Raw genomic sequence first — 27,864 nt, forward strand, 5'->3', positions numbered from 1 at the left:
AACGCAAAGGTTAGGCTGTCCCTACCCTGCTCTAGATGGTATCCCTACTTAACCAAATCCCAACCTAACAAAGGTGTCAGCAGTGAATGACCCCCAAGGGAAGTCACCCACTCTAAGTCTCTTGGTGAAAACCTATAGTTCTCCAGTCATGACCCCTCTCTGCCTACCCATCCGCTCTCTAAAGGGTCCTCAGGTATCTGCTCTAACTCCACCCAGGGGTGCTGTCCCTAATACAAAACAGTCAACAACATTTGAGACGCCCCTTGCGAAACGCCTCTCACGTGGTGTAGCTTCAGGCTTTTTCCATGATGCTTTGTATTGGGCCTCAGACGTTAGAGTTGACCTTGCTTCTCAGGCTCTTCTCCGGCCCGCTGATACCCCTTAAACATTCCAAAACCCTCCTCCATGTCTGGGCCGTCTACTGAACAGACCTCTATTCATTCATTTATAATTGGATCCCCCCTTTCCTGTTGCAGACAGATATCTGCCGCCAAGAACCCAACTCTCATAGACTTCTAAAAAGGCTTGCAACATTTCTCAGCCCAGACATGTACGTGTAAATCAACGTTAAAACATTTCAGGCCTACAATATTTCTCATTATGATTATGGCATTCAACTTCTTCATTTAATTAAAGCATGTTAATACTCTTATTCTATTATTCAATAAACATTTTATAATTCATGGCCCATTTAATGCGATGACCAAACGTTAATACAATCTGTGTCGTGAAAAGAACCACCTTCCCTTTTAGCTCCAGCTCTGGCCCTGAGGCCTACCACATTCTGCGTTTAACCACAGACCATCTTACATTTTAACAGCTACACGACATAGATTCAAAAATAATCACGTCTAATAAAATCATATAGTGTCACACATTTCTGTATTAGTTCCACTTCTACTTAAATCTCTACATTAGCTATACATTTAGAATATAATTGCAGGTACTATTAGCACTCATGGCATTTCTCCTCATGATTTGTGCTTACTACAGGTAAGTGTGGTGCACTCATACATTTAAGTCAGTTTGCGCTCTCTCAAGCTCATGACACTGTAGAACAATCTGATTGTTGGCTTAATGTTGACATTTGCTAACAGCACCCCCGGTCTCTGCTTCTTTAACAGATCTACAACTTTATCAAAAGAGGTGTTGCTCACAGCGGCTCCCTCACTGTCCTTGCCCAGTGGTTAATTATCACTGATGAATAGATTCAATATTTCTGAAAATCTGTTTGCTCCTCTTTGGCCTACTTCTCCTCAGTGATCTAGTTCTGGATCTTGCTGATCCCCTGCTGCTTCTATCCCCTCTGAATGAAAACTGTCCTTTTCTTCTGGCAGTGCTTTTCCTTTTCCTTTTTTGAACAACCCCTATCTATGCCCTCTCCTTTCCCATTTGTCTTTTTCTCAAACTTGATTATTCTTCATCAAGAGTTCAAAACACGCTTCTTTGTTTCTACCATCCCCTCCCTTATTAAAATCACCTATTGTCCTCCATTACCCGTCCTATCTTCTACCTCCTGATCATCTCCAGGCAATTCTTCTGTATGGGGATGCACATGTTTGTTGTGTCTAGCTCTGTATACATTTTCATCTTAAGTTTCACTAATGTCCTCTTAATTGTTTTCCTCACATGCGCCATTGCTGGTTGTTGCTTCAAATTGTTCCCAGCTGAATTCTGTGAAGATTTTCCACACATGGGATCTTGCCTTTACACTAACCTTTCTGTCTCCTGTTCATTTTTATACGTGCGCCTGCTAATCAAAACTCCCTGGTGCCTTTGTTTAAGTCATAAACTTCACTGCATCCCTCCTCCCTCTTGGAAATGTCTGAGGATGGTTCTTTTACCATGTTTATTTCCTTTTCCTACATTGCAATATAAATCCTCAATAATGACCTTAATGTTTGTTGTGTGCCTTCATGTTGCTTAAATGCTCCCAGGTCTGTAAACAGAGCTAAATGTTGGTATCATTAGGTTCTTCCCTAGTTCTAATTTCTGCCTCAGTCTATGCACTGGTGACCATCATTTCCTTGTTTCTCAGCCCTATTACATATGCAGACTGGCCCTGTACTCTAGCTATCTTCTCGCCTCCCCCTGACTCTGTCTACTTCTGTCCAACTGCTCTCCATACAAGTGTAGCACCTCCATACATCACAATATATGGCACTTTGCTTAGCTGCTGCACCTAAGAATTGTTGATACCATTGCGGTCTGGTTCAACCTTTCCCTACAACTTGACCTAACTTCTCGTCCCACCTGAACTCAAAGCCCAACAGCCCCTTGTTTATGACTGGCAGTAACATGCATATCATGCATTGCTTTCACGAATAGTACTGAGTAGTGTACATTGTCATTTGAAATCACTGCCGCCACACCATGTAAAAAGCAACAAATTCAATATCTTCTAGCAGTCTTCCGTATGATATATATTTTGCTAGTCCTCTGGGTTTTCTTGATATGTCCTAATGTTGTACCATTTGTATTTTTTGTTTCCTTTGTATTATAAACTAACTTCATAGTGATCTCTTACCCCATCCTCACCATATTTTCTTCTAGTCATCCCATGGCTGTCCATTATTTTCTCCTCGCTGGTACACTGAGACAATCCTCTCAGCAACTGTGTGGCAATTGGCTTTGCCAATAGCCTCCTTCTTCAGTTACTTCTTCTTTTGAGCATCAACAGTTGTTTCCTGGTGGTACAGTGGTCTAACCCGCTTGGCCCCACCTTTTTTATTACCCCCTGATCTTTGACACTACATCGTTGTATAGCAATATTTGAATATTTTAAGCCCCAATTTCACTGTAGGGTTATATTGTCATGTGGCTTGCACAACTACCTATTTGGCCAGTGGTTTCCATTGAGAGCCAATCCCCCTGCAATCCCATTCGCCGCCCCGCCTCCCAGCTGCTCCTCCCTCCCACATCCCCTCATATGGAGGCCACGTGCAGCGGCAGTGCTGCTGGCGCGCCACTGACGCGCCCAAGGCAGGCCTGCCTGCGCCTGGACCATGCCCAGCGACAGGACCCCTGGACCCCGCGAACACCACGACGCCCGACACCGCTACGATGCCAGAACCCACCATGCACTCGACACTGGACGATCACACACCTGCTTCCTGACCACCCCGAAGTGCACCCACGGAGCTTTCACCTGCAGCTTCACAAGCATCCGCCCCATCATGCTGCAGATCAGGAAAGAACCTAACCACCTCAGATGCATTCTTCTCAACACCCGCTCCGCCTGCAAACACGCCGTTGAACTCTAGGACCTACTCGACTCAACCTCCCCAGACGTTGCCTTCCTGACGGAGACCTGGCTGAACCCCGCCTCGGCACCCGACATATCCATAGCCGTCCCGGAAGGCTACAAGATCACCCACAGGGACGCTCCAATGGAGCAGGAGGAGGAATCGCCATCGTCCACAGGAACACTCTCAGAGTCTCAACCAACACAGACGACACCCTCAGCACCACCGAACACCTGCACTTCCAGATCCACACCGACCCCAACAAAACCCCCAAAGGAACCCTCATCTACAGACCCCCACCCACTACGCCGGTCACACGCTTGACCCAATCTTCTCCGCAAGCCCCCCATGTCTCCTTCAACCACACCACTGAACTCCACTGGCCCGACCATCGCTGCATCCAATTCACCTTCAAGAAACCCACCATGCACCACCGCACCCAACAGATGCCTCGTCGCTGCTGGAGCAAAGTCACCGAAGACCAGCTATCCACCACCCTCGCCCAGAGCCCACCGACCCTGACACCGCCGCCCGCAACCTCGGACAGTGGATCAATGACTGCGCCAACACCCTCGCACCGATCAAGAAACCCTCCAACAGTCACACCAACAAGAAAGCCAGCTGGTTCACTGAAGACCTCCGGGCCTCCAAGCAAACCTGCCGAAAGCTGGAAAAGATTTGGCTCTGTGAACAAACACCGGACTGCCACGCAGCCCACAAGAATGCCACCCCAGACACCATCACCTCATCAAATCCACCAAAAGGGCCTAAAAAAAACGCCTAGACAACAACGCGCACAACAGCAAAGAGCTCTTCAACATCGTGAAGGAACTCTCTAACCCCAGCTCCAACACCAACGACGTCCCACCCTCGCAAGACCTTTGCGACTCGCTGGCTACCTTCTTCCACCGCTAGATCGCAGACATCCATGACAGCTTTAAAGCCACAACTGCCCCGACAACCACTGAGACCTATGCCCCCACGTCACCATCCGCACCAACCACCTGCTCTCCTGGACCAACATCAACGATGACGACACCATCAAGATAATGAACACCATCCACTCTGGATCTCCGTCAGACCCATGCCCACACCACATCTTCAACCAAACCAGCACATCCATCGCACCCCATCTCCGGAAAGTCATCAACACCTCCTTCGAGACAACAACCTTCCCGGAGAGCTGGAAGCATGCCAAGATCAACGCCTTACTCAAGAAACCCAAGGTGGACCCCAAGGACCTCAAGAACTGCTCCCATTTGCAGCAAAGGTCATCGAGAAGACCGTCAACAAACAACTGACCCTCTACCTCGAGGAGAACAACATCCTGGACCCTTCTCAGTCCGGGTTCCACAGCAACCACAGCACCGAGACTGCCCTCATCGGCACCACCAATGACATCAAGTCCTTGCTGGACAACGGAGAAACGGCAGCCCTCGTCCTCCTGGACCTGTCAGCCGCCTTCGACGCGGTCTGCCACCAGCACTACGAACACGTCTCCACAAAGCCGGGATCCAAGAGAAGGCCCTGGACTGGACCACCTCCTTTCTCTCTGGCAGAACACAGAGCATCCACCTTCCCCCCTTCCGTTCTGAAGCCACCCAGATCATCTGCGGTGTAACCCAGGGCTCATCCCTCAGCCCAACTCTGTTTAACATCTACATGGCACTGCTCGCACACGTCGCCTGTCGGCACGACCTCAACATCATCTCCTACGCCGATGACACCCAGCTGATCCTCTCCCTCACCAAGGACCCCCACACCACCAAAACCAACCTTCATGAAGGAATGAAGGCCGTCGCTGAATTGGTGAGGAACAGCCGACTGAAGCTGATCTCGGACAAGATGGAGGTCATCATCCTCGGATCCACCCCTTCGGCCTGGGACGACTCCTGGTGTCCGACCGCACTGGGAACCGCAAGAAGTGTGGCTCAATGGTTAGAGCGGCAGACCCTGATGCAGAGGTCTAGCCGGGACTTGAGCTCAAAAATTCCACGGACCTGATAATTCTCGCCTCGGTGCATATTCCAATCATGGAGTCCAACTCTGCAACTCTGGGCAATAGCTTGCTTAATCTCCACAACGGCCCCCACAACGCTAAGGATGCCTGGCCTCCACCTTGGGGGTGCCCAGGAGTGGACACCTCACAGGGAAAGCCAGGATGGGTTCCACAGCGGTATTCGTACAAGCGCCTTGAGACCCTTGCGGGTGAGTAGTGCGCTATACAAGTATCAATTTACATTTACTTTACAACACCCACCGACCAAGCACGCAACCTAGGGGTCATCTTCGACTCCACCCTCTCCATGACTAAACAGGTCAACACCGTCTCCTCCTGCTTCAACACCCTCCACATGCTCCGCAGGATCTACAAGTGGATCCCCACTGAAAAGAGAAGAACGGTCACCCAGACTCTCGTCAACAGCAGGTTGGACTATGGAAACGCCCTCTACGGAGGAGCCTCGACCAAACTCCTGAGACGGCTCCAACGCATCCAGAACACCTTTGCACGCCTGATCTTTGACATCCCTCACCGCAGCCAAATCACACCCCACCTGAGAGACCTGCACTGGCTCCCAGTCAACAAGAGGATAAAGTTCAAGCGCTTCACCCACGCTTCTACACCCCCACCCGCCAGCTCGCTCCGCCGACCTGCCCTCGCCACAGTCCCCCGCTTCTGAAGAGCGACCTCAAGCGACAGATCGTTCTCCCACCTCGCCGCCAAGACCTGGAACACCCTCCCCATCCACCTACGGCAGACCCAAGACCTGCTGACCTTCAGAAAACTCCTCAAGACCTGGCTTTTCTTTTCTAGCAGTAGCAGCATTCCCCACCCCAGCGCCTTGAGACCCTCACAGGTGAGTAGTGCGCTTTACAAATGATATGATTGATTGATTGACATTCATCAACAACTGCTAATACTTCATGGCAGCCTGCAGGGATGGTCCAAATAATTCTCCCCTCCCTCTCCCATGGTTCTGGCTTGTTTTTGTCACACTTGGAAATCCTTTGAAGCACTTTGTCACAGCCAAGGTACTCAAAAGGATTGAGAGCAGGCCACCAAGAGTTATACCTGACCAACTGGGCAGCAAAGTAGTTTGTTATTCAATGATGTCAGCAGAGGCACTTGAAAGCAGCAGGTGCCTCAGCCCCTCTTAAACAGTACTATCACAGGCTAGATGCTACTGTGCCTGTTTGAGCTTTAATGTACTCAAAAGTATTTAAATGTAAACAACCACATCATGGCTGTCCACAGTCACAATTTTCCATGAATTACCACCAGTATCACCTGACCAGCAGTCTGCCAGGGTGTACACTATCTTGTTTGCCCATAATATGTCAGGAATTGACACTGTAATGCAGAAGAAAGCATTGCAAAAGGTGTGGATACCATCAGTGCGTACAAAATGTCAACAATTACCACCATTCTAGACGGAATGCATACAGTATGCCAATAAATACCACTATACTGATGGAGCTAGCAATGTGCCTTAGATGCACACACTCTTACAATAATTACCACTATTATGCCATGGTGAAAAGTATGGCACACGTTGAAAAGAGACGCTACTATAAGTGAGATCCAGCATTTTACCATTGGTAGGTAACACTTCTATTACCATGGCTGCCCACACATTGCCTAGAATTACTACCATTGTGTTATGACCAGAATTTTACTATGGGGGTGTATCCTCTCATTGATGCACCCAAAGAATAACCACCACTGTGCCAGTGCCAGCATTACACCATGGTGGGAATTAGTATCATCCAATGGATGCCCACAAGTTGTCAATAATGACCAACATTGTGCTAGGACCACCATTTCAATATGAGTGAATATGGATTTAATCCCATTAATGTGAACAAGTTGCCCAGAACTACCACCTTTCTGCCAGGACCATCATTTTATCAAGGGTGGGAAAATGTTTCTAGTAATTACATTAATTATACAAAGGTCTACATTTTACCATGGGTGGAAAATGGGCATCCTCTATGACAAATTAACATGAATTACCATGATTCTGCCTTGGCCACTATTTTATTACTATCTTGCCTCCGTGTACTGGGAAACAGCACATAGTGGCACATAGCTGCTAATAATAAAGTGCATGTTACCCAAAGACCTCTGCAATCCTCAAAGGATGAGGTCCCACCGTGAGTGACTATCCAAATGTTAGACAGCCAACACTTTTGAGTGGTTGTTGTCCTTACCTTGTCTAACATTCTTGCACACAGTACCACTGCGAGGTACTGTGAAAACTCTGACTCAAAGACGGGCAACATAGTGAATTCACACAAACCCTGAAAAACATGATAACAATGTGTTTTTCAAATGAAGCGTTCAAAGTACAGTCTTTTGGCTCTTAATTCTATTACTGATCATGAGTATCACTGTTTACACTTTGTGCACAATGTTTTACCATGACTAAGGTGATCAATAACTTCATTGTGGGGGTCATTATATTTGTAAGTAATGAGATCCAATGCAATAGGCACATAGAAGATAGCTACTCTTTCTTTCTAATGAAATTGGGTGAAGTGTGTCATTCTGAGCATCTGATTATGAACTGAGGAAGGGAAATTTTTAAACAAGTTTAAACAAGTTGCTACTAGAACTACTTCTATCTTGTGACATGCCAAGACAGGTATGACACACATGTGGTGCTTAGACTCAACTGGATGTTACTTCCCCTTACATAAACTGAATGCAAATACAATTGTTTTAAAGATTTATCCCTGTTGCCAAGTGTTACATATAAAACAATCCCCCCAAATAAAGTTATTAATATTAATTGTTGCACTGCCATTTATGCACACTTGTAAATAGTCAAAACATGTTTCACTTGTGATTAACAGTACCCTGGTCAGTAAAACACATTCAGTCTTCATCTCTAATTTGCTAGGTGACCTATCCAACACGGGCAGAGAAGTGACTGTCACTAAGGCCCCTGCATCCAAGTGGCAGATGGTTTCTGGTGGTAGAACCAGCAGAGGCTCTGCCATCAGAAATCCTGCAGTCCAATTTTCTCTAAATGTTGATAAGCAAGAAAACATATTGACAAAGTGTTTCAAGCCCTTCTTCCCAGGAAAGAACAAGTTGAATATATTTGATTTAGATTGAATGCTGCTGTCATATGCATGGGTCCTAAGAAAGTTGAAATATTTCTTTGGTTTAGCCTTCCCCTTCTGATATACAGGAGACTTAAAATGTCCTGGGATTTACATCTTTTTATCATCAATTTATCAAGAACTTTGTAGAGCTACCAAGTGATATGATTTGTGTGTTAAAGAAGGAAAACATGAAGAAACCAGAAAAGGCTTCTTGTACACTCAAAGAAATGTTTACTAGGATTTTATCATAATACAAAATTCTGCGAGAGCAAAGGATTAGTTTTGCCACAAAAGCATGATAATGGACAAGAACACCCTATCTCTTATTTGTCTCATATCCTAGCAGAATGTAACTAATCAGTTGAGCACTAGAGAACTGCTTGAAACTTGAGCTGATCATTAGAATTTGAAGAGGTTCCTATATTTTCCACACAGAAATAGTTGCCAAGCTAGATGGTATTCTTTCCTTGCAAAGTATGATTTTACTATTATTCCTAGGTCAAGGAATGTCCATTGCTCAATCTTGCCTTTATCCAGTCATTATTCAGTGAAAACACATGCTTCTGATCAACATTTGATAGCTTCTGAAATTATGGGTGACTAGTTCATTAATTTTAGACAAAGTTAAGATGGTTCAAGAACAGGTGGATCCAAGAGTCCTAGACAAGCTTAAAGTAATGGTTGCTTTAGTTCATTGAAATTAATTATATTTTAGCCCGAAAACTATCTTTATGTCAACTAAAGTATGACAGCTTGATGTGACTGGAATGTGTCATGATTCAGTCATTCCTCGTCAAGGAGGTTTAGTGGCCAATTGTTTAGTAGGAAGTTCAAGAAATTGTTCTTGCTTTCCCAGTTTGTCTCAACATAAATCACTGCACTCTTTTAGATATTTTCAGACATTACCTGTGGCTTCAAAGCCTTGGCATACGATATCTAAACATTTTAAAATGGACATTCTGCCCCCCCCCCACCCACTGTAGACCCTTTTTATATGATGGCTCCTTTTTGACTTCATCCAAGTTACCAACAGCTGAAGAAATAGCCCAATGTTTTCTGACTGATATTTTTTAGCATCATTGACTGCCTCATTCTTCATACTTCATATATGATAAAGGTACTCAGTATCTTTGTCATTTTTGCTGAGCTGTTATAAGGCATGTGGGGGTGAACAAGCTTTTTTCTCTAATAGCTATCCATTGTTGTATAATTGACAGACAGAGAAAAGTATTCGATCCTAAAGCAATATTTTCAATGACACTGTAATGTAACACATCCTATTTATTAGTAGCAGAGTTTCTTTATAATAATGTAAATCAGTGCAACCTTTCCTTTCTAGGCAAGGTTTTCATCTAAAGGGCTTTCCGGCGCATTGGCGATCCAAGCATGTCCCCACACACCTGGGATGGCTACATCGTCTGTGGATGGTTCTGGGGATGGAGAAACTGTCCCTATCAAGGGCGGGGGAGGGAGCGCGCTATGCGGAACTGTGGAAACCATTCTTGTCCCTATTGGCGTCTGAGTTCACGGAGGTAACCTGTCCCAAGTACCTCCGGCTTTTGAGATTGACGGATACCGACACAGAACCAAACTCTCAGTGATCTACCATCACAGACTTTGTAGGCCCCCGGCTGGAACACGGAGGAACCATGGACCATGGGGGGCAGGGGGTGGGGATGGTGTTTTTGGGGGGGAGGGGTGAGTTGGGGAAGGGGGGCGAGGGCTTGGGGTTTGAGAGGCGTTGTGATTGCTTACGACAGGCCCATCCTACCATTCCTTGCCTGTTTGGTTTGCATTAGTTCTTTAACTCTTTAGGACGAGGGGCCTCAGGTGTCGAGCAAGCAATAATGACAGTTACCAGGGTTTGCAGACGTGGCACCAGACTTTCAACGGCGGTGACGCAGGCCATCTAGAATTCTAGCCTCTCAGTGGAAGGGGGGAAAGCTATACATCAGAGAAACGCACCAACCACCTTAGGTTTATGACGCGGCCGGCCCTGGTTGGGTTGTAGGGGGCTTGCTGTGTATTAGTTCGCATTCTCATCAGGTGGTCAGGTTTTTGGGCACTCCTCAACACTGCAGGGTAGGTCTGCGCCCAAACAGGTTTGTCATTTTGGAAATACCAATATGTATTACCACTTGCTGTTCCTTCAATAAACATATGTAATACTAAAGGGCTTTCCAACATATCTGCATAAAGAACAGAGTAGTAGCAAAAAAAGAACAGTAACAACCTAGAAGTATGCAAGGAGATCTCAGACAAATTGACAATTCTTCAATCTGTTCTTGTGAAACTTCTGCACGATGTCTAGGGAGTAAAGAAAGTGCTGTGTACAAACTTCTGCGGCGGACCTGACATTGTGGGAAATTGCTTCAAGTGGAAACTGTCAACTGGCACCTGAAGATCCATTTCGGCATTTTTTTCTATTTGCAATGTTTTAGCAAGATCATTTGCTGATACGTATCAGTAACTGTTTTAAATGAACCAGATACATCTAGAAACATTTGTCTTTATACAAGATTCCATCAGATATTGCTTTATATTGTTGCCAGAAACAAATGCACTAGTGACAGTGTCCCTCAAGTTACTGAATTTAGTAATTACTGACAACACAAATGATTGTCTTCTTTTTTATTCAATTTTTACCAGTAAATTATTTTCTTTCCATCTAAAATGGTTACAAAATTGTAACATTTATTTCTTGGTTATAATATTTTGGTGTTACTGGACTTGTATCACATGTAAAAGAAATTTTGAGAAAGTCCCTGCTGCTTGGAAATTATCAATATTAAACAAAGTACACAGAAACAGATCTGTTTACAGTTCACTTCAAGACTGCAGCCTCTCTATCTGTGTACTCGCAATGTGCCTTCAGACTATGTACTGTATGATGATGTTTAATACAAAAATAAAAAAATGTCTGTAAACTCTCTTCTCCACGGTTTATCAATATATTTTCCTACTTGCCTGAAATGGAAATATTAGGAAAATTGATAATGTTTTCATGGTGTGGTCGATCAATTTAATATGTACTTGTGTCTGGGTCTTGTAAGAACCCTAACTAAGATAACCATTCAGGTTATGGTTTAGGAATATCTTCTTTCTTTAGGTTGCACACGTGCAAGCAATTTTAACACATATGTGAACAATATAGCTATATGGAAAGCAACACAGTGTGAGACTTAATAATTTCAGTACAGTTAAATATGTACAGTGGAATGTTTACCTTGCAATAAAGGTGCAATGTTTAACGCTGGTGTATCTTTTCTTCGGGGTTTCCTCAGTTCTTGCTCTTTTTCTTGTAATGATTGTCCTACTTTCCCACTCAGTTGTTTTTCTTTTACATCAAATCTTTTCAACAGTTGTTCTGACAAGTCTGAGAGGGCACCTTTACATGGGAAAATCAAAACCTCAAATGAATTTGAGCAAAATGTTAAGAATTGTATAATGCTGCACTTCAATCATACAACAGACTTAAACAAAACAACATAGCTTACCAAGGAGCTGTAAGGAGATATTTTACTTATGTTCAATGTTTTTTGTACAGGTGTTGGTATATTTTTTATTTGTAAGCATGCTCTAGCAAGAGAGACAGTAATGACATAAACATTATTTCAATGTGCAGATTTACAAAACAAATGCTATTAAAAATGCTAACAGAGTATATAAAACTATATGTTCGTCTGAGCATAAAACTAGCTGCTCTCCTGCAGTCCTTGTCATTTATATTGAAAAGTTGTTTTCCGGGTTTATTCTGTTATATGGGTCTGGCTGTGACCTGACCTGACCTGGTCGGCCCGGTTGCTCCTCCTGCCGCGTGGCCACCCCGAGTGTGCCCGCTCTACTCCCGCTGCTGCCGCCGCTGCCGAGCTCAAGACTGCCCCTGTCTTGGTTGGCCCCTGTTCCCTGACTGAACCTGTGCCTGCTTGCCGTTTTTGTTCGTATTGGTAACTGTACTTTCTTTGCTGCCGTTCTCGTTCTCGTGTGTGCCCTTTAGTTGTCCCTCTGTCTCTCGTTGTTGCCTGCCCCACCCCGCTCCCTGCCGCTGCTCCCCTGCGGCCCCACCCACGCTCCCTCCGGCATCCCCGCACACTGCCCCCCACTCGCCACCCCGCTCCCGCCTCCCAGCTGCTCCTCCCTCACTCCGCCCCCCCACTACGCCATTTATGGCAGAGTCCACGCGCACGCGCAGCATCCGCGCGGACGGGCGCGCCAAAGGCAAGCCCGTCTGCGCCCGTCCGCGCCTGGACCGCGCCCAGCGCCAGACCCCCTGGCCCCCGTAGAGGCCAGCCCACCCGCAGGACTTACAACCACGCCATCCTCAACGCTCTCAACACCGGCCGGACCCCCGGCTGCCACCAACCCACCCCAGGACGCACCCACGGACCCTTCACCTGCCAATCCTGCAAGTTCTCCTGCTCCCGGACCTGCACCGCACCCGCCAAGACGAGCACCAGCAGCAACCACCTTAAATGTATCCTGCTGAACACCCGCTCCGTCCACAGACACGCCGTAGAACTCTGGAACCTCCTCGACACCACAGCTCCAGACGTCGCCTTCCTCACGGAAACCTGGATGAACGCCTCCTCAGCACCAGACATCGCCATCGCTATCCCGGACGGATACAAGATCACCCGGAGGGACCGCGCCAACCAGACGGGAGGAGGCATCGCCATCATCCACAAGAACACCATCCGCCTCACGACCAACTCCGACGACACCCTCACAGCCGCCGAACACCTGCACTTCCAGATCTACACCGACCCCAAGACAACCCTCAGAGGCACCCTCATCTACAGACCCCCGGGACCACGCACTCAATTCAGCGAAGACATCGCCGACTTCATCAGCCCACACGCCCTCCCATCCGCTGACTACATCCTCCTCGGGGACCTCAACTTCCACCTGGAGAACAACAACGACCGAAACACCACCACCCTGCTGGACAACCTCGCCAACCTCGGACTCAAGCAACTGGTGACCACCCCCACCCACTACGCCGGCCACACGCTAGACCCCGTCTTCTCCTCCAGCAAGGACATCTCCTTCAGCCACGCCACCGGACTCCACTGGACAGACCACAGCTGCGTCCACTTCAGCTTCAGAAGAACCACGCTCCACCACCACCAGCAACAGGTCCCCCGCAGAAGCTGGAACAAGATCACAACCGACCAGCTCGCCGCATCCCTGAGCCAGAACCCTCCCGCCAGCTCAGCAAACCCCAACCAAGACGCCAACAACCTCACGAGGTGGATCAGCAACTGCGCAGACGACCTCGCTCCACTGACGACCCCTCCCAGCAGACCCGGCAACAAGAAAGCATCCTGGTTTACCGACACACTCAAGAGCTCCAAGAAGAACTGCCGAGCCCTTGAGAAAGCCTGGCGCAGAGACCCGACACCAGACAACATGACCACCCTCAAGCTCGCCACTAAAGAACACCACCAACTGATCCACGCCACCAGGAAAACCGCATTCAAGGAACGACTGGACAACAACGCCCACAACAGCAAGGAACTCTTCAACATCGTCAAAGAGCTCTCCAACCCTAGCGCCGGAAACAACGACATCACCCCTTCGCAAGACCTCTGCAACTCACTCGCCTCGTGCTTCCACAGCAAGATCGCAGACATACACAACAGCTTCAGCACACAGGTGATGCTCCCTACGACCGCACCAACGCCCCCCACCACCACCCTCCGCGCCTGGACCCCGATCAACACCGAAGACACCATCCGCACGATGAACTCCATCCACTCCAGGTCACCAACCGACCCCTGCCCTCACCACGTCTTCAACAAGGCCGCCTCCGTCATCGCACCCCATCTACAGGACATCATCAATGACTCCTTCGACACCGCAACCTTCCCTGAGAGCTGGAAGCACGCCGAACTCAGCGCCCTACTGAAGAAACCATCAGCAGACCCCACCGACCTCAAAAACTACCGCCCCATCTCGCTCCTCCCGTTTCCTGCCAAAGTCATCGAGAAGATCGTCAACAGACAGCTGGCCGCCTTCCTCGAGACAAATGGATCCCTCGACCACTCGCAGTCCGGCTTCCGGGCCAACCACAGTACCGAGACCGCCCTCATCGCAGCCACCGACAACATCCCTACCCTGCTCGACAACGGGGAAACAGCGGCCCTCATCCTCTTGGACATCTCCGCGGCTTTTGACACGGTCTGCCACCGCACCCTAGTACAGCGCCTCAGCAACTTCGGAATCCAGGAGAAGGCACTGGAATGGATCACCTCCTTCCTCACCGGTAGGACACAGAGAGTCCGCCTTCCCCCGTTCAGATCATAAGCCACCGAAGTCATCTGCGGCGTACCACAAGGATCATCACTCAGCCCCACGCTGTTCAACATCTACATGAGCCCCCTCACGGCCATCGCACGCCAACACAACCTCAACATCATCTCCTATGCCGACGACACCCAGCTGATCCTCTCCCTCACCAACGACCCCGCCACCGCCAGAACCAACCTACACGAAGGGATGAAAGACGTAGCCGAGTGGATGATGAACACCCGCCTGAAACTGAACTCAGATAAGACGGAAGTCCTCATCCTGGGACCGTCGCCCTCCGCCTGGGACAACTCCTGGTGGCCCCCTGCCCTGGGCAGCGCACCCAAACCAACAGACCACGCACGCAACCTGGGCTTCATCCTGGACTCCTCCCTCTCCATGACCAGACAAGTCAACGCCGTCTCCTCATCATGCTTCAACATCCTACGCATGCTACGTAAGATCTACCGGTGGATCCCCACCGAAACCAGGAAGACGGTCACCCAGGCACTCGTCACCAGTCGACTGGACTACGGCAACTCCCTCTACGCCGGAACCACTGCAAAACTCCAGAAAAGACTCCAGCGCATTCAGAACGCCTCAGCACGACTCATCCTGGACATCCCCCAGCACAGCCACATCTCAGCACACCTGAGGAACCTGCACTGGCTCCCCGTCAGCAAGAGAATCACGTTCCGACTCCTCACCCACGCACACAAAGCTCTCCACAACCAAGGCCCAAGATACCTCAACGACCGACTGAACTTCTACACTCCCACCCGCCAGCTTCGATCGACCAGCCACGCCCTCGCCGCAGTCCCCCGCATCCGAAGAGCCACAACGGGAGGAAGATCCTTCTCCTACCTGGCCGCCAAGACGTGGAACTCCCTCCCCACCCACCTCCGCCTGACCCAGGACCACCTCGCCTTCAGGAAGCAACTCAAGACCTGGCTGTTCGAGCAGTAGCAGACCCCCCTACCCCATGCGCCTTGAGACCCTCCGGGTGAGTAGCGCGCTATACAAATGCCTTGATTGATTGATTGATTGATTGATATGGATTATCTTTTTGTGATATATTTATGCTGTCTGTTTCACGGACATTTCTTCAAATCAAGCTTTTGTTAAATCAGTCCTTTGAATTGGTGGGGCTGAGATAGAAAATTTAGGCATTTATATTATTATTCACTTTCTGATATTCACCTGTTGTCCCCCCTGCAGATTGATTACATTTATTTAGAGATGCATCCATAAATTAGTGTATCTTATAATTCAACAATTCTTACAAGTCATAATTCTTCAATGATTGTTAAAATAGGAGATCATTAAAGCTTAACTCATCAATCCCCATTTCCTTTTTGTATGAAGAGGCATTAGCGGCCCGTGGAGGGGGTTCCGTGGGGCGGTGAGGCGGGGCGGGGAGGGGCAGGGTGGAGGGTAGTAAACGAATTTCATTGTGCACGCTGGATCACATTTTGCGATGCAGCATGCGCAACAAAATTAATTTGATTCATTTCAATGTTAACTTACCTCCGTTCATCCATATTCCGGTGTTTACTACCCCCGCCCTGCCCCTCCTGCCCCACCTCACCGCCCCACGGAACGCCCTCCACGGCCCGCTACTGCGTAGAGTTTCTGGAGTTTAACACAAATCCATATGTTCAGCAATTTACTACTGTATTGTGTACAGAAATCACATAGTCGATGTGTTCTGAAGTGGTTTTACGAAGGCATGTGACACATTACAAAGCATTTATAAAAGTTTAATAAAAACTTGCAAGTAAAACATAAAAAATTCATACATTAGGAAAAGCATTCTTTGAACCTCTTTCAATGCATGCATGGGGACAAAAGAAATGTCTGTACATTGCCAATATGTTATTTGCAGAAAAAAATATTGTGAATTATTTTCCTGTACTATTCTTACTGTGTTAATAGCAGGGCCACTGGAATTATGCAATTGTGAGCTGCTGCAATTTTTGCATAGTTATAGATCTGCCACATATACCACATCATATATCATCTGCTGCATAATGTGCAGAAAAAAAAAAAAGGTTTGTAACGCAAACGGTTCAAACGTTACTAAAAATGCAGCAACACATGTTGCTCAGTGGAAGGCTCTATAGCAAAGCTGCACTGGTCACCTTTCTGTTGTCTATTGCTACATTTGGGTGTTAAACGGATACTTGTGAGGTGCAACTAATACCCAGACAGTATTACCAGGTTAAAAAATAATGAAGAAATACTTTACAAAATGTAGCGCATTATGCCGCATATTTGGCCATTTCTTGACACATAATTTACTCAACCCTGTCACATAATTTGGCCCTCTCCTGCCACATAATCCCAATGGCCCTGGTTAATAGGTACTATCAGTGCTGACTTCCTTATGTAAGAACTGTAAAAGTAATGTGGGGGGATTTGTGCAAACACAAATGTTATGGTCTCTTCTCAAATACCAATCCCAGACAGTCCATTTCTTTAGCTAACTAATTTAAGACTCAATTTGAAAAGATAAACTTACACTTTTGTGTAACTTTACTACTTTTTGAATTTCACAAAGGTAAACATAGAACAAAAATCTGACTTTACTACTTTTCAGTATTCACAAAGGTAAACCTAAACGAAAAGTCTAACTTTACTACTTTTCGGTATTCACAGAGGTACGTTACTACTAGTAAACTTAGAGTTTTTGTCATGTTTATTTTTGTGAATACCAAAAAGTAGTAAGGTTAGACTTTTGGTCTAAGTTTTCCTTTGTGAATACCCAAAAGTTTTAAAGTTAGATCTTTGGGGCCAGATGTACGACCCACTAATTTGCGACTTGCAAACTGCGTCGCATTTGCGACTCACAATTTGTGACTTGCAAATTGGGATGTACAACAGTGTCTTAGACACTGTTTGCGATTCCCAATGGGGTCGGAAATTGCATGCCTCATGAATAATAATGAGGCTGTCGCAATTTGTGACCCCCATTGGGAATGGCTAGCACTCACAGGGATGGTGGCCTGCTGGGGTTAGCAGACCACCATGTCTGGGACTGCTTTTTAAGTAAAACAATTGTTTTTTAAATGCAGCCTGTTTTCCTTAAGGAAAAAGGGATGCTTTTAAAAAAGAAAAAAGAAACTTTTCAGTTTTGTTTTTTTAAAGGGCAGGCAGTGGTCTTGAGGTGCAGGCAAGTATTTTGCAGCCACAAATGCGGTCAAAAAACAATTGTACATGGCATGGTGGTCCCTATTAGGAAGGGATGCCCCTTCCTAACAGTGGGAGTCACAAATGCTATTTTGTGAGTCTGTGACTCGCAAAATAGCATTTGTACCTGCCATTACCCTTTTTTGCAGTCGCAAACGTGAGTAACTCCCGCTTGCGGCCGCAAAAAAGGGTTTACATCGGGCCCTTGGTCCAAGTTTACCTTTGTAAATAGTGAAACGTTTTAAAGTTAGACTTTTGGTGAAAGGTTATCTTTGTGAATACCGAAAAGTAATACATTTATAAAAAAGTGTTAGTTTACCTTTGTGAATCGGGCCCTGCATTTTCAACCTATTGTGTATCATGCAATAATATCCCATAGAGGTTAATTTACAAAATGACAGATATACCATATTAGTGGTCACGATCACACCAATAAAATTTGGACCACACAATTAAAATTCAATTTGTATTGGCTCAAACTGAATGTACAAAGGACAGCATCAATTATGCATCATAAAAGTGCTTAAACGAGTTCAAAGTGAACTCCTAGTGCTCGTGAAAAGCAAGGTCAATGGCGTAAAGTGAAACACAAAGAGAAAGTAAAACAATGACACTTCCGTGCATGAGATATATCAGTCTATTATTAAATTATCATGACACAATTGAAATCCATTTCTCTGCCAATATATGTTGATGGCTTTTCGACCACTTTTAGCTTAAGGTCATAGTCAGGACAAAGAATGCACCACAAATACGATTGCTGCCTGTAATGTTTCCAGGATTAAAGGTGATCATCAGAATACCCAGAAGTGAATAGGGAGAGGGTAAAAATGAATGAATAATTAATCAAGGCTCCCAACAGGAGGCTAAAAGGAGCATTTAGAGGGAGAAAACCAAACTCAATTTAGGCGATTATAGAAGAGAATGGAGAGGGACAGGATAGTGATGCACCCGGTTAGAAATGAGGGTCTCTACTTGGCAGAGGTAGGTACCTGTGACCAAATAGTGACCCTTGCTTCTAGTCAGGATAAGGGCGTTACACACTTTAGATAACCCCTGCTCACCCCCTTGGTAGCTTGGCATGAGAAGACAGGCTTATCCCACAGGCAATGTGTAAAGTATTTGAACCAACGCTCACAGTAACACTGTAAAAACACCAGAAATGGACACCACTCCAGTTTAGAAAAAAAATATCTTCATCTAAACTAAACAAGACCAAAATGACAAAAATCCAACATACAGATACTCACTAGAATTACTTTTAAAAGGTTGTTGCAAAAATTAACTTGTAGATGGTAAATGCGACACTTTACTCTCAAAGTACCTTGGATGCGTAACGCAGAACAGACAAAAGGGTTGCAGAGAAGGCGATGCGTCGATTCTTCCTGCGCTCCGGTTACGATGTGACAAATTGGCGCCTCAATGAGTTGCGATGATCCGGTGTGACAAAATCGTGTCTTTGGTGCATTGCGACAACATGCAGGCGATGCGTGCACGCCCGATGGCCGTGTGGTGAAATCGGTGGTTTCCTGAGCTGCGACAGGCCCTGTGACAAGCTTCTCCAGTGATACGACGGCGATCAGCGGCGGTGGCAACATGCTTCCTCAGTGATGAGACGGCCCAGCGACACGCTTCTCCGGTGATGCAGGGGCAAACAGTGGCAGCAGCGGCACGCTGCCTTGGTGATGGGATAGCGGCTGCTGCGCCGGCAACACGCTTCTCCTTCGTTGTGTCACGCTTCCAGCTCCCAACAGCAAAGGGCCTCACACACAGTTACAGGCACCTCCTGGCAGGCTAGAACTCCCAGCAAGGAAGTTCAGGAAAATTGGGGGTGAAGTCCTTTTCTGTCCTGGGACTTCAGAAACAGGAGGCCAGCTCTTCTCAGACTTTTCTTCAGATGGACACAGCACATAGCAAAGTCCTTCTTCAGGCAGGGGACACAGCACACAGCAAAGTCCCTTGGCCCTCTCCTTAGAAGAAACAGCAAACTGCAGGCTATCCCCAGACACACTACAAGGGCAGTACTTCTCCTCAGTCTCTTCAGCTGATCTTCTTTGGCAGGGATTCCTCTTGAACAAAAAGTAGTCTAACTTACAGGGGTTTCAGCTCTCATATGTATACCCCAAAAGTCTTTTTTCTCTATGTGTGAGGTGTCCAGGACCCAGTCCAAACCAGTCCTGGGTGCACTCTGCTAGTGCACAACTTCTTTATTTGTCAGTGTGGGCCAGGGTCTTCAGATGCACCACAGGAGGTGGAGCCAGCCTTGTGGGCCTATTCAGGCCCAAGTGCTACTCCTCCCACCACTCCAAATGCAGATCAGCCTATTCAGCCTAGTGCTGACTCTCCCACACTCCTGGAGCCACCCAAGTTCCTGTCACTCTCAAACCAGACATTCAATCCACAAACAGGCAGAGGCACACAGAAGGGTTGAACAAGAAAAATAGCCACTTTCTAAAAGTGTTATTTTCAAACACAGAATTAAAAAACTATCCTTACTAAAAGATGTGGTATTAAATTCTCAGTTCAGGGATACCAGACTCCAATGTTCTATCTGACTCGTATGGGAAGATATTCCATCACCGCGTAGATTGTGAAAACCCGCTGTCCCGCCGCCGGAAGTTTGGAGCCCTGTCATATCTTGTTGGACAGGGAGTTATTTTAAAAACCACATCTTTGCCAAAATTGAAGTACAACATACAAGTGCAAAGGAAAGTCTCCTCGAAAAAGATCCCCACATCAGGTGGATTTCTATCGTTTCCAAGTTTGGTCAGGATATCTTTATTTGACCTAAATAATCTAAAGGTTCCGGACGGCGGGAGTAACCTCATAATCTTTTTATTTTATCAGAAAACTTAAATCGGCGATCAGATAACATCTATCTACAAAGACAGAAATTAAGAAGTCAGTTGGACACCCTAGTATAAACTTTCAAAATAAAGGATATCAACGCTGGTTCTGTTTTAACCCAAGCCATTGGTCTACACATCCAAAAGATCTTTATCATAATCATTCGTGGCTGCTCCAGAAGAAGGCGCTGGTCGCCGAAACGCGCGTAGAGTACCAACTTGCCACTTATTCCCCTTTACCTTGTTTTTTAACAAAAAGAATGTTTTAATATGCAAAATGTCTTCATTATTATGTCAATTCTCCAATTGTAGAATTTTTTAACTTGAATTTTTTAGGTCTTGAAATATGATTTTCTGTTTAATTATCAATAAAATACTGGAACTTTATTATATTGTTGTAGCTTAATTTCCTTGATATTAATATTCCTGACATTATCTATGTTTTTTTATGATTGCCTAGATTGTTACATATCAATCATTGTTTATCCCTGGTCTAGGAATCTGATTCTTATTGAATACAGGGGGTCCTTGTTGCATATACACTAATTCTTGTAAAATGTTACATAGCATTCTCCAATCTGTCCATTGGGCAAGATAGCCAATCAATTGGCAGTATTTCACTATCAGGACATGTTACACGCACTAGTGCATGCCCTAACTTACACATACACTGCACCCTGTCCCAGGGGGGGTACCTTGGGCCTACCACAGGGATGCCCAATGTGTAAGAAAAGGGAAGGGTAAGGCTTGGCGAGTGATAACACTGGCCAGGTCAACATGGCAGTTAACAAATTGAGCACAGGCACTGTGGTGGAAGGCCTGAGACTTCTTCTAGAGCTACTCATGTGGGTGGCACCATCAGTGCTGCAAGCCCACTAGTAGCATTTGAATTATCAGCCCTGGCACACTCAGTGCACTTTACTAGGGACCTACTGGTAAAACAAATATGCCAATCATGGATAACCAATCACAAAACAAATTTAACAAGGGAGCACTTGCACTTTGGCACTGATCATCAGTGGCAAAGTGCCCAAAGCATTTAAAACAGCAAAAACGAAATCCAGCACAGTGTCAAAAATACAGGAGGCAGAGGCAAAAAGTCAGGGGAAACCATGCCAAGGATGCCAGGTCTATCACGTGTCCCCTCCAGCTGAAAGGTGGGGAGAACTACTCGACCTCTTGGGAGTTCTCATCACTAAGGTGGAAGAACCCGGACAGACTATCAGCATTGGCGTGTTCTGTACCAGGGCAGTGTTCCACTGTAAAGTCCCTTCCATGTAGGGAGATGGGCCACCTCAACAGTTTTGGGTTCTCACCCCTCATCTGCATTAAACATCTGAGGGGCCTGTGGTCTGTCTGAACCCAGAAGTGAGCCCCAAACAGTAGGGCCATAGCTTATTCAGTGCCGAGACCACAGCAAATGCTTCCCTTTGAATTGCACTCCACTTCTGTTCCCTGGGAAGTAGCCACCTACTAATGAAAGCTACAGGTTGGTCCAAGCCCTCGTTATTCAATTGTGAGAGTACTGCTCCCACACCATTCTCTGAAGCATCTGTCCGCACCACAAACTCTTTGGAGAAATCAGGCGCCTTGAGCACGGGTGCTGCGCACATGGCAGCTTTCAGGGCATCAAATGTGGTCTGGCAGGCATCGGTCCAGATCACTTTCCTGGGCTTCTTCCTTGAAGGCAGCGCAGTCAAGGGGGCAACATTGATGCCATTTTCCTTGAGAAACCATCTGTAATACCCTGTGAGACCTAAGAAGGCTCTCACCTCTGTCTGGGTATTGGGGGGCTCCCAAGGCAGAATGGTATCAATCTTTGCCTATAGGGGTGCCACCTGGCCGCTCCCTACCTGGTGTCCCAAGTAAACCACAGATCCCTGATCTATCTGGCACTTACTCACCTTGATAGTAAGGCCTGTCTCTTACAGAGCCTTCAACACTTCGCAGAGGTGTTGCAAATGTTCCTCCCAACTAGAGCTGAACACAGCAATGTCATCCAGGTAAGTGGCACTGAATTCCTCCAGCCTGAATAGTACATGGTTGACCAGTCTCTGGAAGGTGGCAGGGGTGTTTTTCAATTCAAAGGGCATAACACAGAACTGGTAGTGCCCTTTGGGTGTTGAAAACACTGACCTCTCTTTGCCCCCTCAGTTAAGGCAATCTGCCAGTACCTAGATGTTAAATCAAGCATACTGAGATACCGGGCAGCGCCTAACCGATCCATGAGCTCATCAGCTCTGGGGATGGTGTGTGCATCAGTCTTGGTGACCGCATTGAGCCCAAGGAAGTCCACATAAAACCAAAGTACTGTAGTGGCACTGGGTGCAGCAGCTTTTGGTACTAAGACCACTGGGCTAGCTCAGGGACTGCTGGAGGGCTTAATTACCCCTAACACCAACATCTTGAAAACTTCTTCCATGATGCTGGCCCTTCCCTTGTCAGCTACTCTGTAAAATTTCTGTTTACAGGTAGACTGTCCCCAGTGTCCATGTCATGGACACTCAAATTGGTGACTCCTGGTGTCAGGGAGAACAGGGAGGCAAACTGACCAAACACATGGTGACAGTCCCTCTGCTGTTCTGGGGTCAGGGAAGGCGAGATGCTTACTCCATCCACTGACCCGTCCTGTTCTTTTGCTGACAAGAGCCAGGAAGAGGCTCCCTCTCCTCCTCCATCCCATCATCTGTAGTAAGGAGCATAGTCACTTCAGACCTCTCAAAGTGTGGCTTGAGGCGTTTTACATGTAGGACCCTCAAAGGCTTCCTTGGGGATTGCAAGTCAACCAGATAGGTTACTTAACTTTTGCGCACCACCACCTCATAGGGACCAGTACACTTGTCTTGGAGCGCACAGGGCTCCACTGGTGCCCTCACCCACACTTTCTGCCCAGGTTGAAATTCGACCAGAGTGGCATTCTGGCCATACCATCTTTTCATTTCTTCCTGGCTGGCTTCCTAGCAGGCCCGGACTGGCCATAGCGGGCACCAGGCAATCCCGTTTTTGTTACAGGGCCATTTTTGCAGCATATCTGCAAAATCGGCCCAGCAACAAAATAGGCCGAAAACTGGCACTAGCAAAGCGCTCTGCGGCACCCCCAAGCCCTGGGGGAGGGAAGGGGGGGCCGGATGAGCACTTTGCCGGGGCCGGTTTTGGTTCCCAGTCTGGCCCTGCCTCCAGGTTCGCCTGAGCGAGCTCCCTGGATTGGTGAGTCTGGTTCCTGAAGGCCAGCACGTAACTGAACACATCCTGGGGGTCTTACCAGGGGATTTCTCCCAACCCTCCTTCACCAGACTCAGAGGTCCTCTCACAGGGTGACGGCACAGGAGTTCAAAGGGACTGAAACCTAAGGACTTCTGGGGTACCTCCCTGTAGGCAAACAACAGGCATGGCAAATAGACGTCCCACTTCCATCTCATGGATTCCGCAAGACCCTTGCTCATGCCTTTCAGGGTTCGGTTGAACCTCTCAACCAACCCGTTCCCTTGAGGATGGTAAGGAGTGGTGAACTTTTAAGTTACACCGCACTCCTCCCACAAAGATGTCATGTACTTTGAAATAAAGTTTGTATCACGGTCAGAGACCACTTCTCTGGGGAACCCCACACAGGAAAAGATCTGCATCAATGCACGGCCCACCAGGGGCGCTGTGATTATCCTGAGAGGGACAGCTTCGGGTTACCGGATGGCATCGTCCAGCAAGACCAAGATAAACTTGTTTCCTAAGGCCGTCTTGGGTTCCAGTGGCCCCACGATGTCGATGCCCACCAGCTCAAAAGGGCTGCTCACCACAGGAAAGGGTTGGAGGGGAGTCTTACACTTCCCTCCACCCTTGCCACTTGCCTGGCAAGTCCTACAATGTGTACCAATGTTTCTCCTCATGTGGCGCCAGTAAAAGTAGGTGACAAGACTCTGATAGGTCTTGTCACACCCCAAATGTCCTGCGAGAGGCACGTCATGAGCCAGACCCAGTAGGAACGTTCTGAAACGTTCAGGTACCACCAGCACACGGGCTGCGCCGGGCTCAGCGACCTTAGGCTCACTATAGAGTAATACATCTTCCCAGTAAATGAGATGTGATCCGGACTGATCACCTACTGCCTGGTCTGTAGCCTGTTGCTACATACAAATGAGAGAAGGGCATTCCATCTGCTCCTTGCAGAACTCCTCCCTGGAGGAAACCCCTTCCTGCTGCCAATGGGTCAGCTCCGGTAGGTCTCCTAGTTCGGCCACCTGTTGCCCTGTAGGTTCCAGGGCATTTCCCTCCGGTTCTGCTTCCTCCTGGACTGTGGGAACTGTGGGAGCTGGTTTCCCATGCCCCCTGCCCTTCCTCCTGGCAGGCCCCTGGGCCACTGTTTCAGGCTCCAGGTCCGATTGATTCCCATACTGGCTGCCATTGATCGAGTGGTCATACAGACCCACTCCGGCAGACCCAACATCTCCAAATGAGCCTGGCGTTCCACCTCCCTCCACGGGTACCTCTCCAGGCCATTTCTCAGCAGACAGTCTATAGGCATGGCTGGACTAACAACGAACTTCAAGGAACCTGAGACCCCCCACTCAAAGATAACTAGCACCACTTTACAGAGGAACATGGAGTTGTCAGTTGCAACTACAGGGTGAAGTGCATTGGGAATTACCTGCTCCTCAGACACCCATTGATACCTAATAGATGTCACACTGGCTCCTGTGTCTCTCAGAGCCTCCACCCTCCTCCCATTGATGGTCACCCACTGCCGGTATTTTTTAGTGTTCTCAGGTAGGTCTCTCTGTCTCCTAAAGAGACAAGGGCCATCACTGCTTGCTCCTCCCCTTCACTGGAAACAAATTCCTCCCCCAACGCTCCACTCACTAAACCCGGTGACTAAGCACCAGTAGGTGCTTGGGATTTCTTGGGGCACTTAGGGGCAATATGGCCCTTCTCACCACATGAGGAACACCTGGGGGGACCCCGCATGTCACGCCCGCCCTTAGGGGGCTGCAACGTCTTAGGCTGGGGGGGCTGGGATTCCTTTCCCGTTGGGGCCCTTTAGAGAACCTTTTGGTTACCTTTGTCCCCCAGTCTTCTGCTGGGGACCCTGCCCACTCTTGGCTTTGTTACCCACATTCTCCTTGTAGACCCTGGTGCTGGTCCAGTGGTCCGCCTCCTTAGCAAGCTCACTGGGATCCGTTAACTTACTGTCCAAAAGATGCTGGCGCAGCTCTGAAACACGTGACTGCTCAAGTGCTCCCAACTAATTAGATGTTACAACCCCTCATAATCAGTTACTTTGTTGCCCTTTATCCAAATGTCCAGTGCACGCATGTACAACCTCACACATTCAACCCAAGTGTCTGAATCATGCTTCTTGAAGTTCCTGAACCTTACTCTGTACGGTTCTCGGGTGAGCACATACTTGAGGCATAAGGCCTCCTTCACATTGGCGTTGGTCAGGGTACCCGCATTCCCCAAGGGTGGTAAGACATCCCTCCCTGAAGCCTCAAAGTGTTTCCATAGGCTCAACCCCCAGTGCTTCACAGGGACCTCAATCCTTCTCAGTACAAGCTCATATGACTCAAACCATGCATAAATATCATCACCCTTCTGGTAATTCTGCACTAAATCCTTGGATATATACACCTTACCCCCATGCACTGGTTGTGCGCTGCCACCAATGGAAGTGGACTCCAGCTGCTTGGATTTAATGTCCAGTTCCCTCATGCTCAACTCATGAGCCATAAGCAATTTCTTTTCTTCCAGGGCGAGAGCGTTGTTGCTCTCCTCTGCCCTCTTTTCACGCTCTAAAAGCAACCTCTTTTCATCCATTGCTGCCTTTTGGTTCTGTAGTGTCAAAACTTCCAGCTCATGCTCTTTGATCCTCTGGTTCTTCTCCCACGCCTCTTGGAAGAGACTTCCTGCGGTATGGACGCTGCCAGCCCTGGTGGCTGCCCTTGGCACAGGCAAATCCTGTGACCTGAACCCATCCCCTTGCTCATCCTCATTCACATTTGTATCATCTCCCTCCTCAACTGCTTTGGCCTCCCTCCAGGCTTTTAAGGCCTTCTGTAGCTCATCCTTCTTAGAGCTACTCCTCATGGGACATCCCAAATCCTTGGAAAATTGCTTGAGTTTATCTATTTTGTAGGAATACAAATCCTCAATGTGAAACTCCAATTCTGCCTTCTCACTTGCTGCTTTACCATTTTGAGACATGATGCATGGATGACTCAAGGATCATATCAAAAACAGAACCAAAAATAAAAAGCAATATGTGGTTGTGTAGTGGTCTGCACTAATCTAGTGATGTACACCAATCACTGTGGGTCAAGTACAAATACAAGTTGAAACCCTCACTGCTGACCACCAATGTTAGAAATGGGGGTCTCTAGTTGGCAGAGGTAGGTACCTTTGACTAAATAGGGACCCTTGCTTCTAGTCAGGGTAAGGAGATACACACTTTAGATAACACCTGCTCACCTCCTTGGTAGCTTGGCACGAGCGGACAGGCTTATCCCAAAGGCAATGTGTAAATTATTTGTACCAACACTCACAGTAAGTGAAAACACCACAAATGGACACCACACCAGTTTAGGAAAATAAAATATCTTTATCTAAACTAAACAAGACCAAAACGACAAAAATCCCACATACAGATACTCAGTAGAATGTATTTTAAAAGGTTGTTGCAAAAATAAACTTGTAGAGGGTTAATGTCACACTTTACTCTCAAAGTACCTTGGATGCGTAACGCAGACTGGACAAAAGAGCCGCAGAGAAGGCGATGCACCGATTCTTCCTGCCCTCCGGTTACCATGCGACAAGATGGCGCCTCGATGCATTGCGATGATCGGGTGCGATGCGACAAAATGGCGTAATTGATGCAATGCGAAAACGTTGAGGTGATGCATGCATGCCCGACGGCTGTGCAGCAAAATCGGTGGATTCCTGAGCTGCGACAGGCCCTGTGACATGCTTCTAGGGTAATGAGACGGCGATGAGCGGCGGTGGCAGCATGCTTCCTCAGCGATGCGACGGCCCTGTGACACACTTCACCGGTGATGTAGCAGCAAACAGCGGCAGCGATGGCACACTTCCTCGTCCATGCGAGAGTGGCTGCTGCAGCGGCAATGCGCTGCCCCCTCGTTGTGTCGCGCTTCCAGCTCCCAACTGCAAAGGACCTCACACACAGTTACAGGCACCTCCTG

At 47.5% G+C, this 27,864-nt stretch overlaps 1 protein-coding gene across 2 annotated transcripts in view; it reads right to left on the bottom strand.

Annotated features, from left to right (window-relative positions):
- PPP1R17 (protein phosphatase 1 regulatory subunit 17) overlaps positions 1-27,864 on the bottom strand; it is a 143,118-nt gene that overhangs the window by 53,206 nt on the left and 62,048 nt on the right. For both annotated transcript variants that reach the window (XM_078685872.1, XM_078685871.1), the window contains exon 4: positions 11,584-11,745. In XM_078685872.1, the coding sequence (XP_078541998.1) occupies positions 11,584-11,745 (162 nt within the window). The remainder of the gene's footprint in view (positions 1-11,583; positions 11,746-27,864) is intronic.

Source organism: Lissotriton helveticus, chromosome 4_1, assembly GCF_964261635.1.
Source record: "Lissotriton helveticus chromosome 4_1, aLisHel1.1, whole genome shotgun sequence".
Lineage (NCBI taxonomy): Eukaryota > Metazoa > Chordata > Amphibia > Caudata > Salamandridae > Lissotriton > Lissotriton helveticus.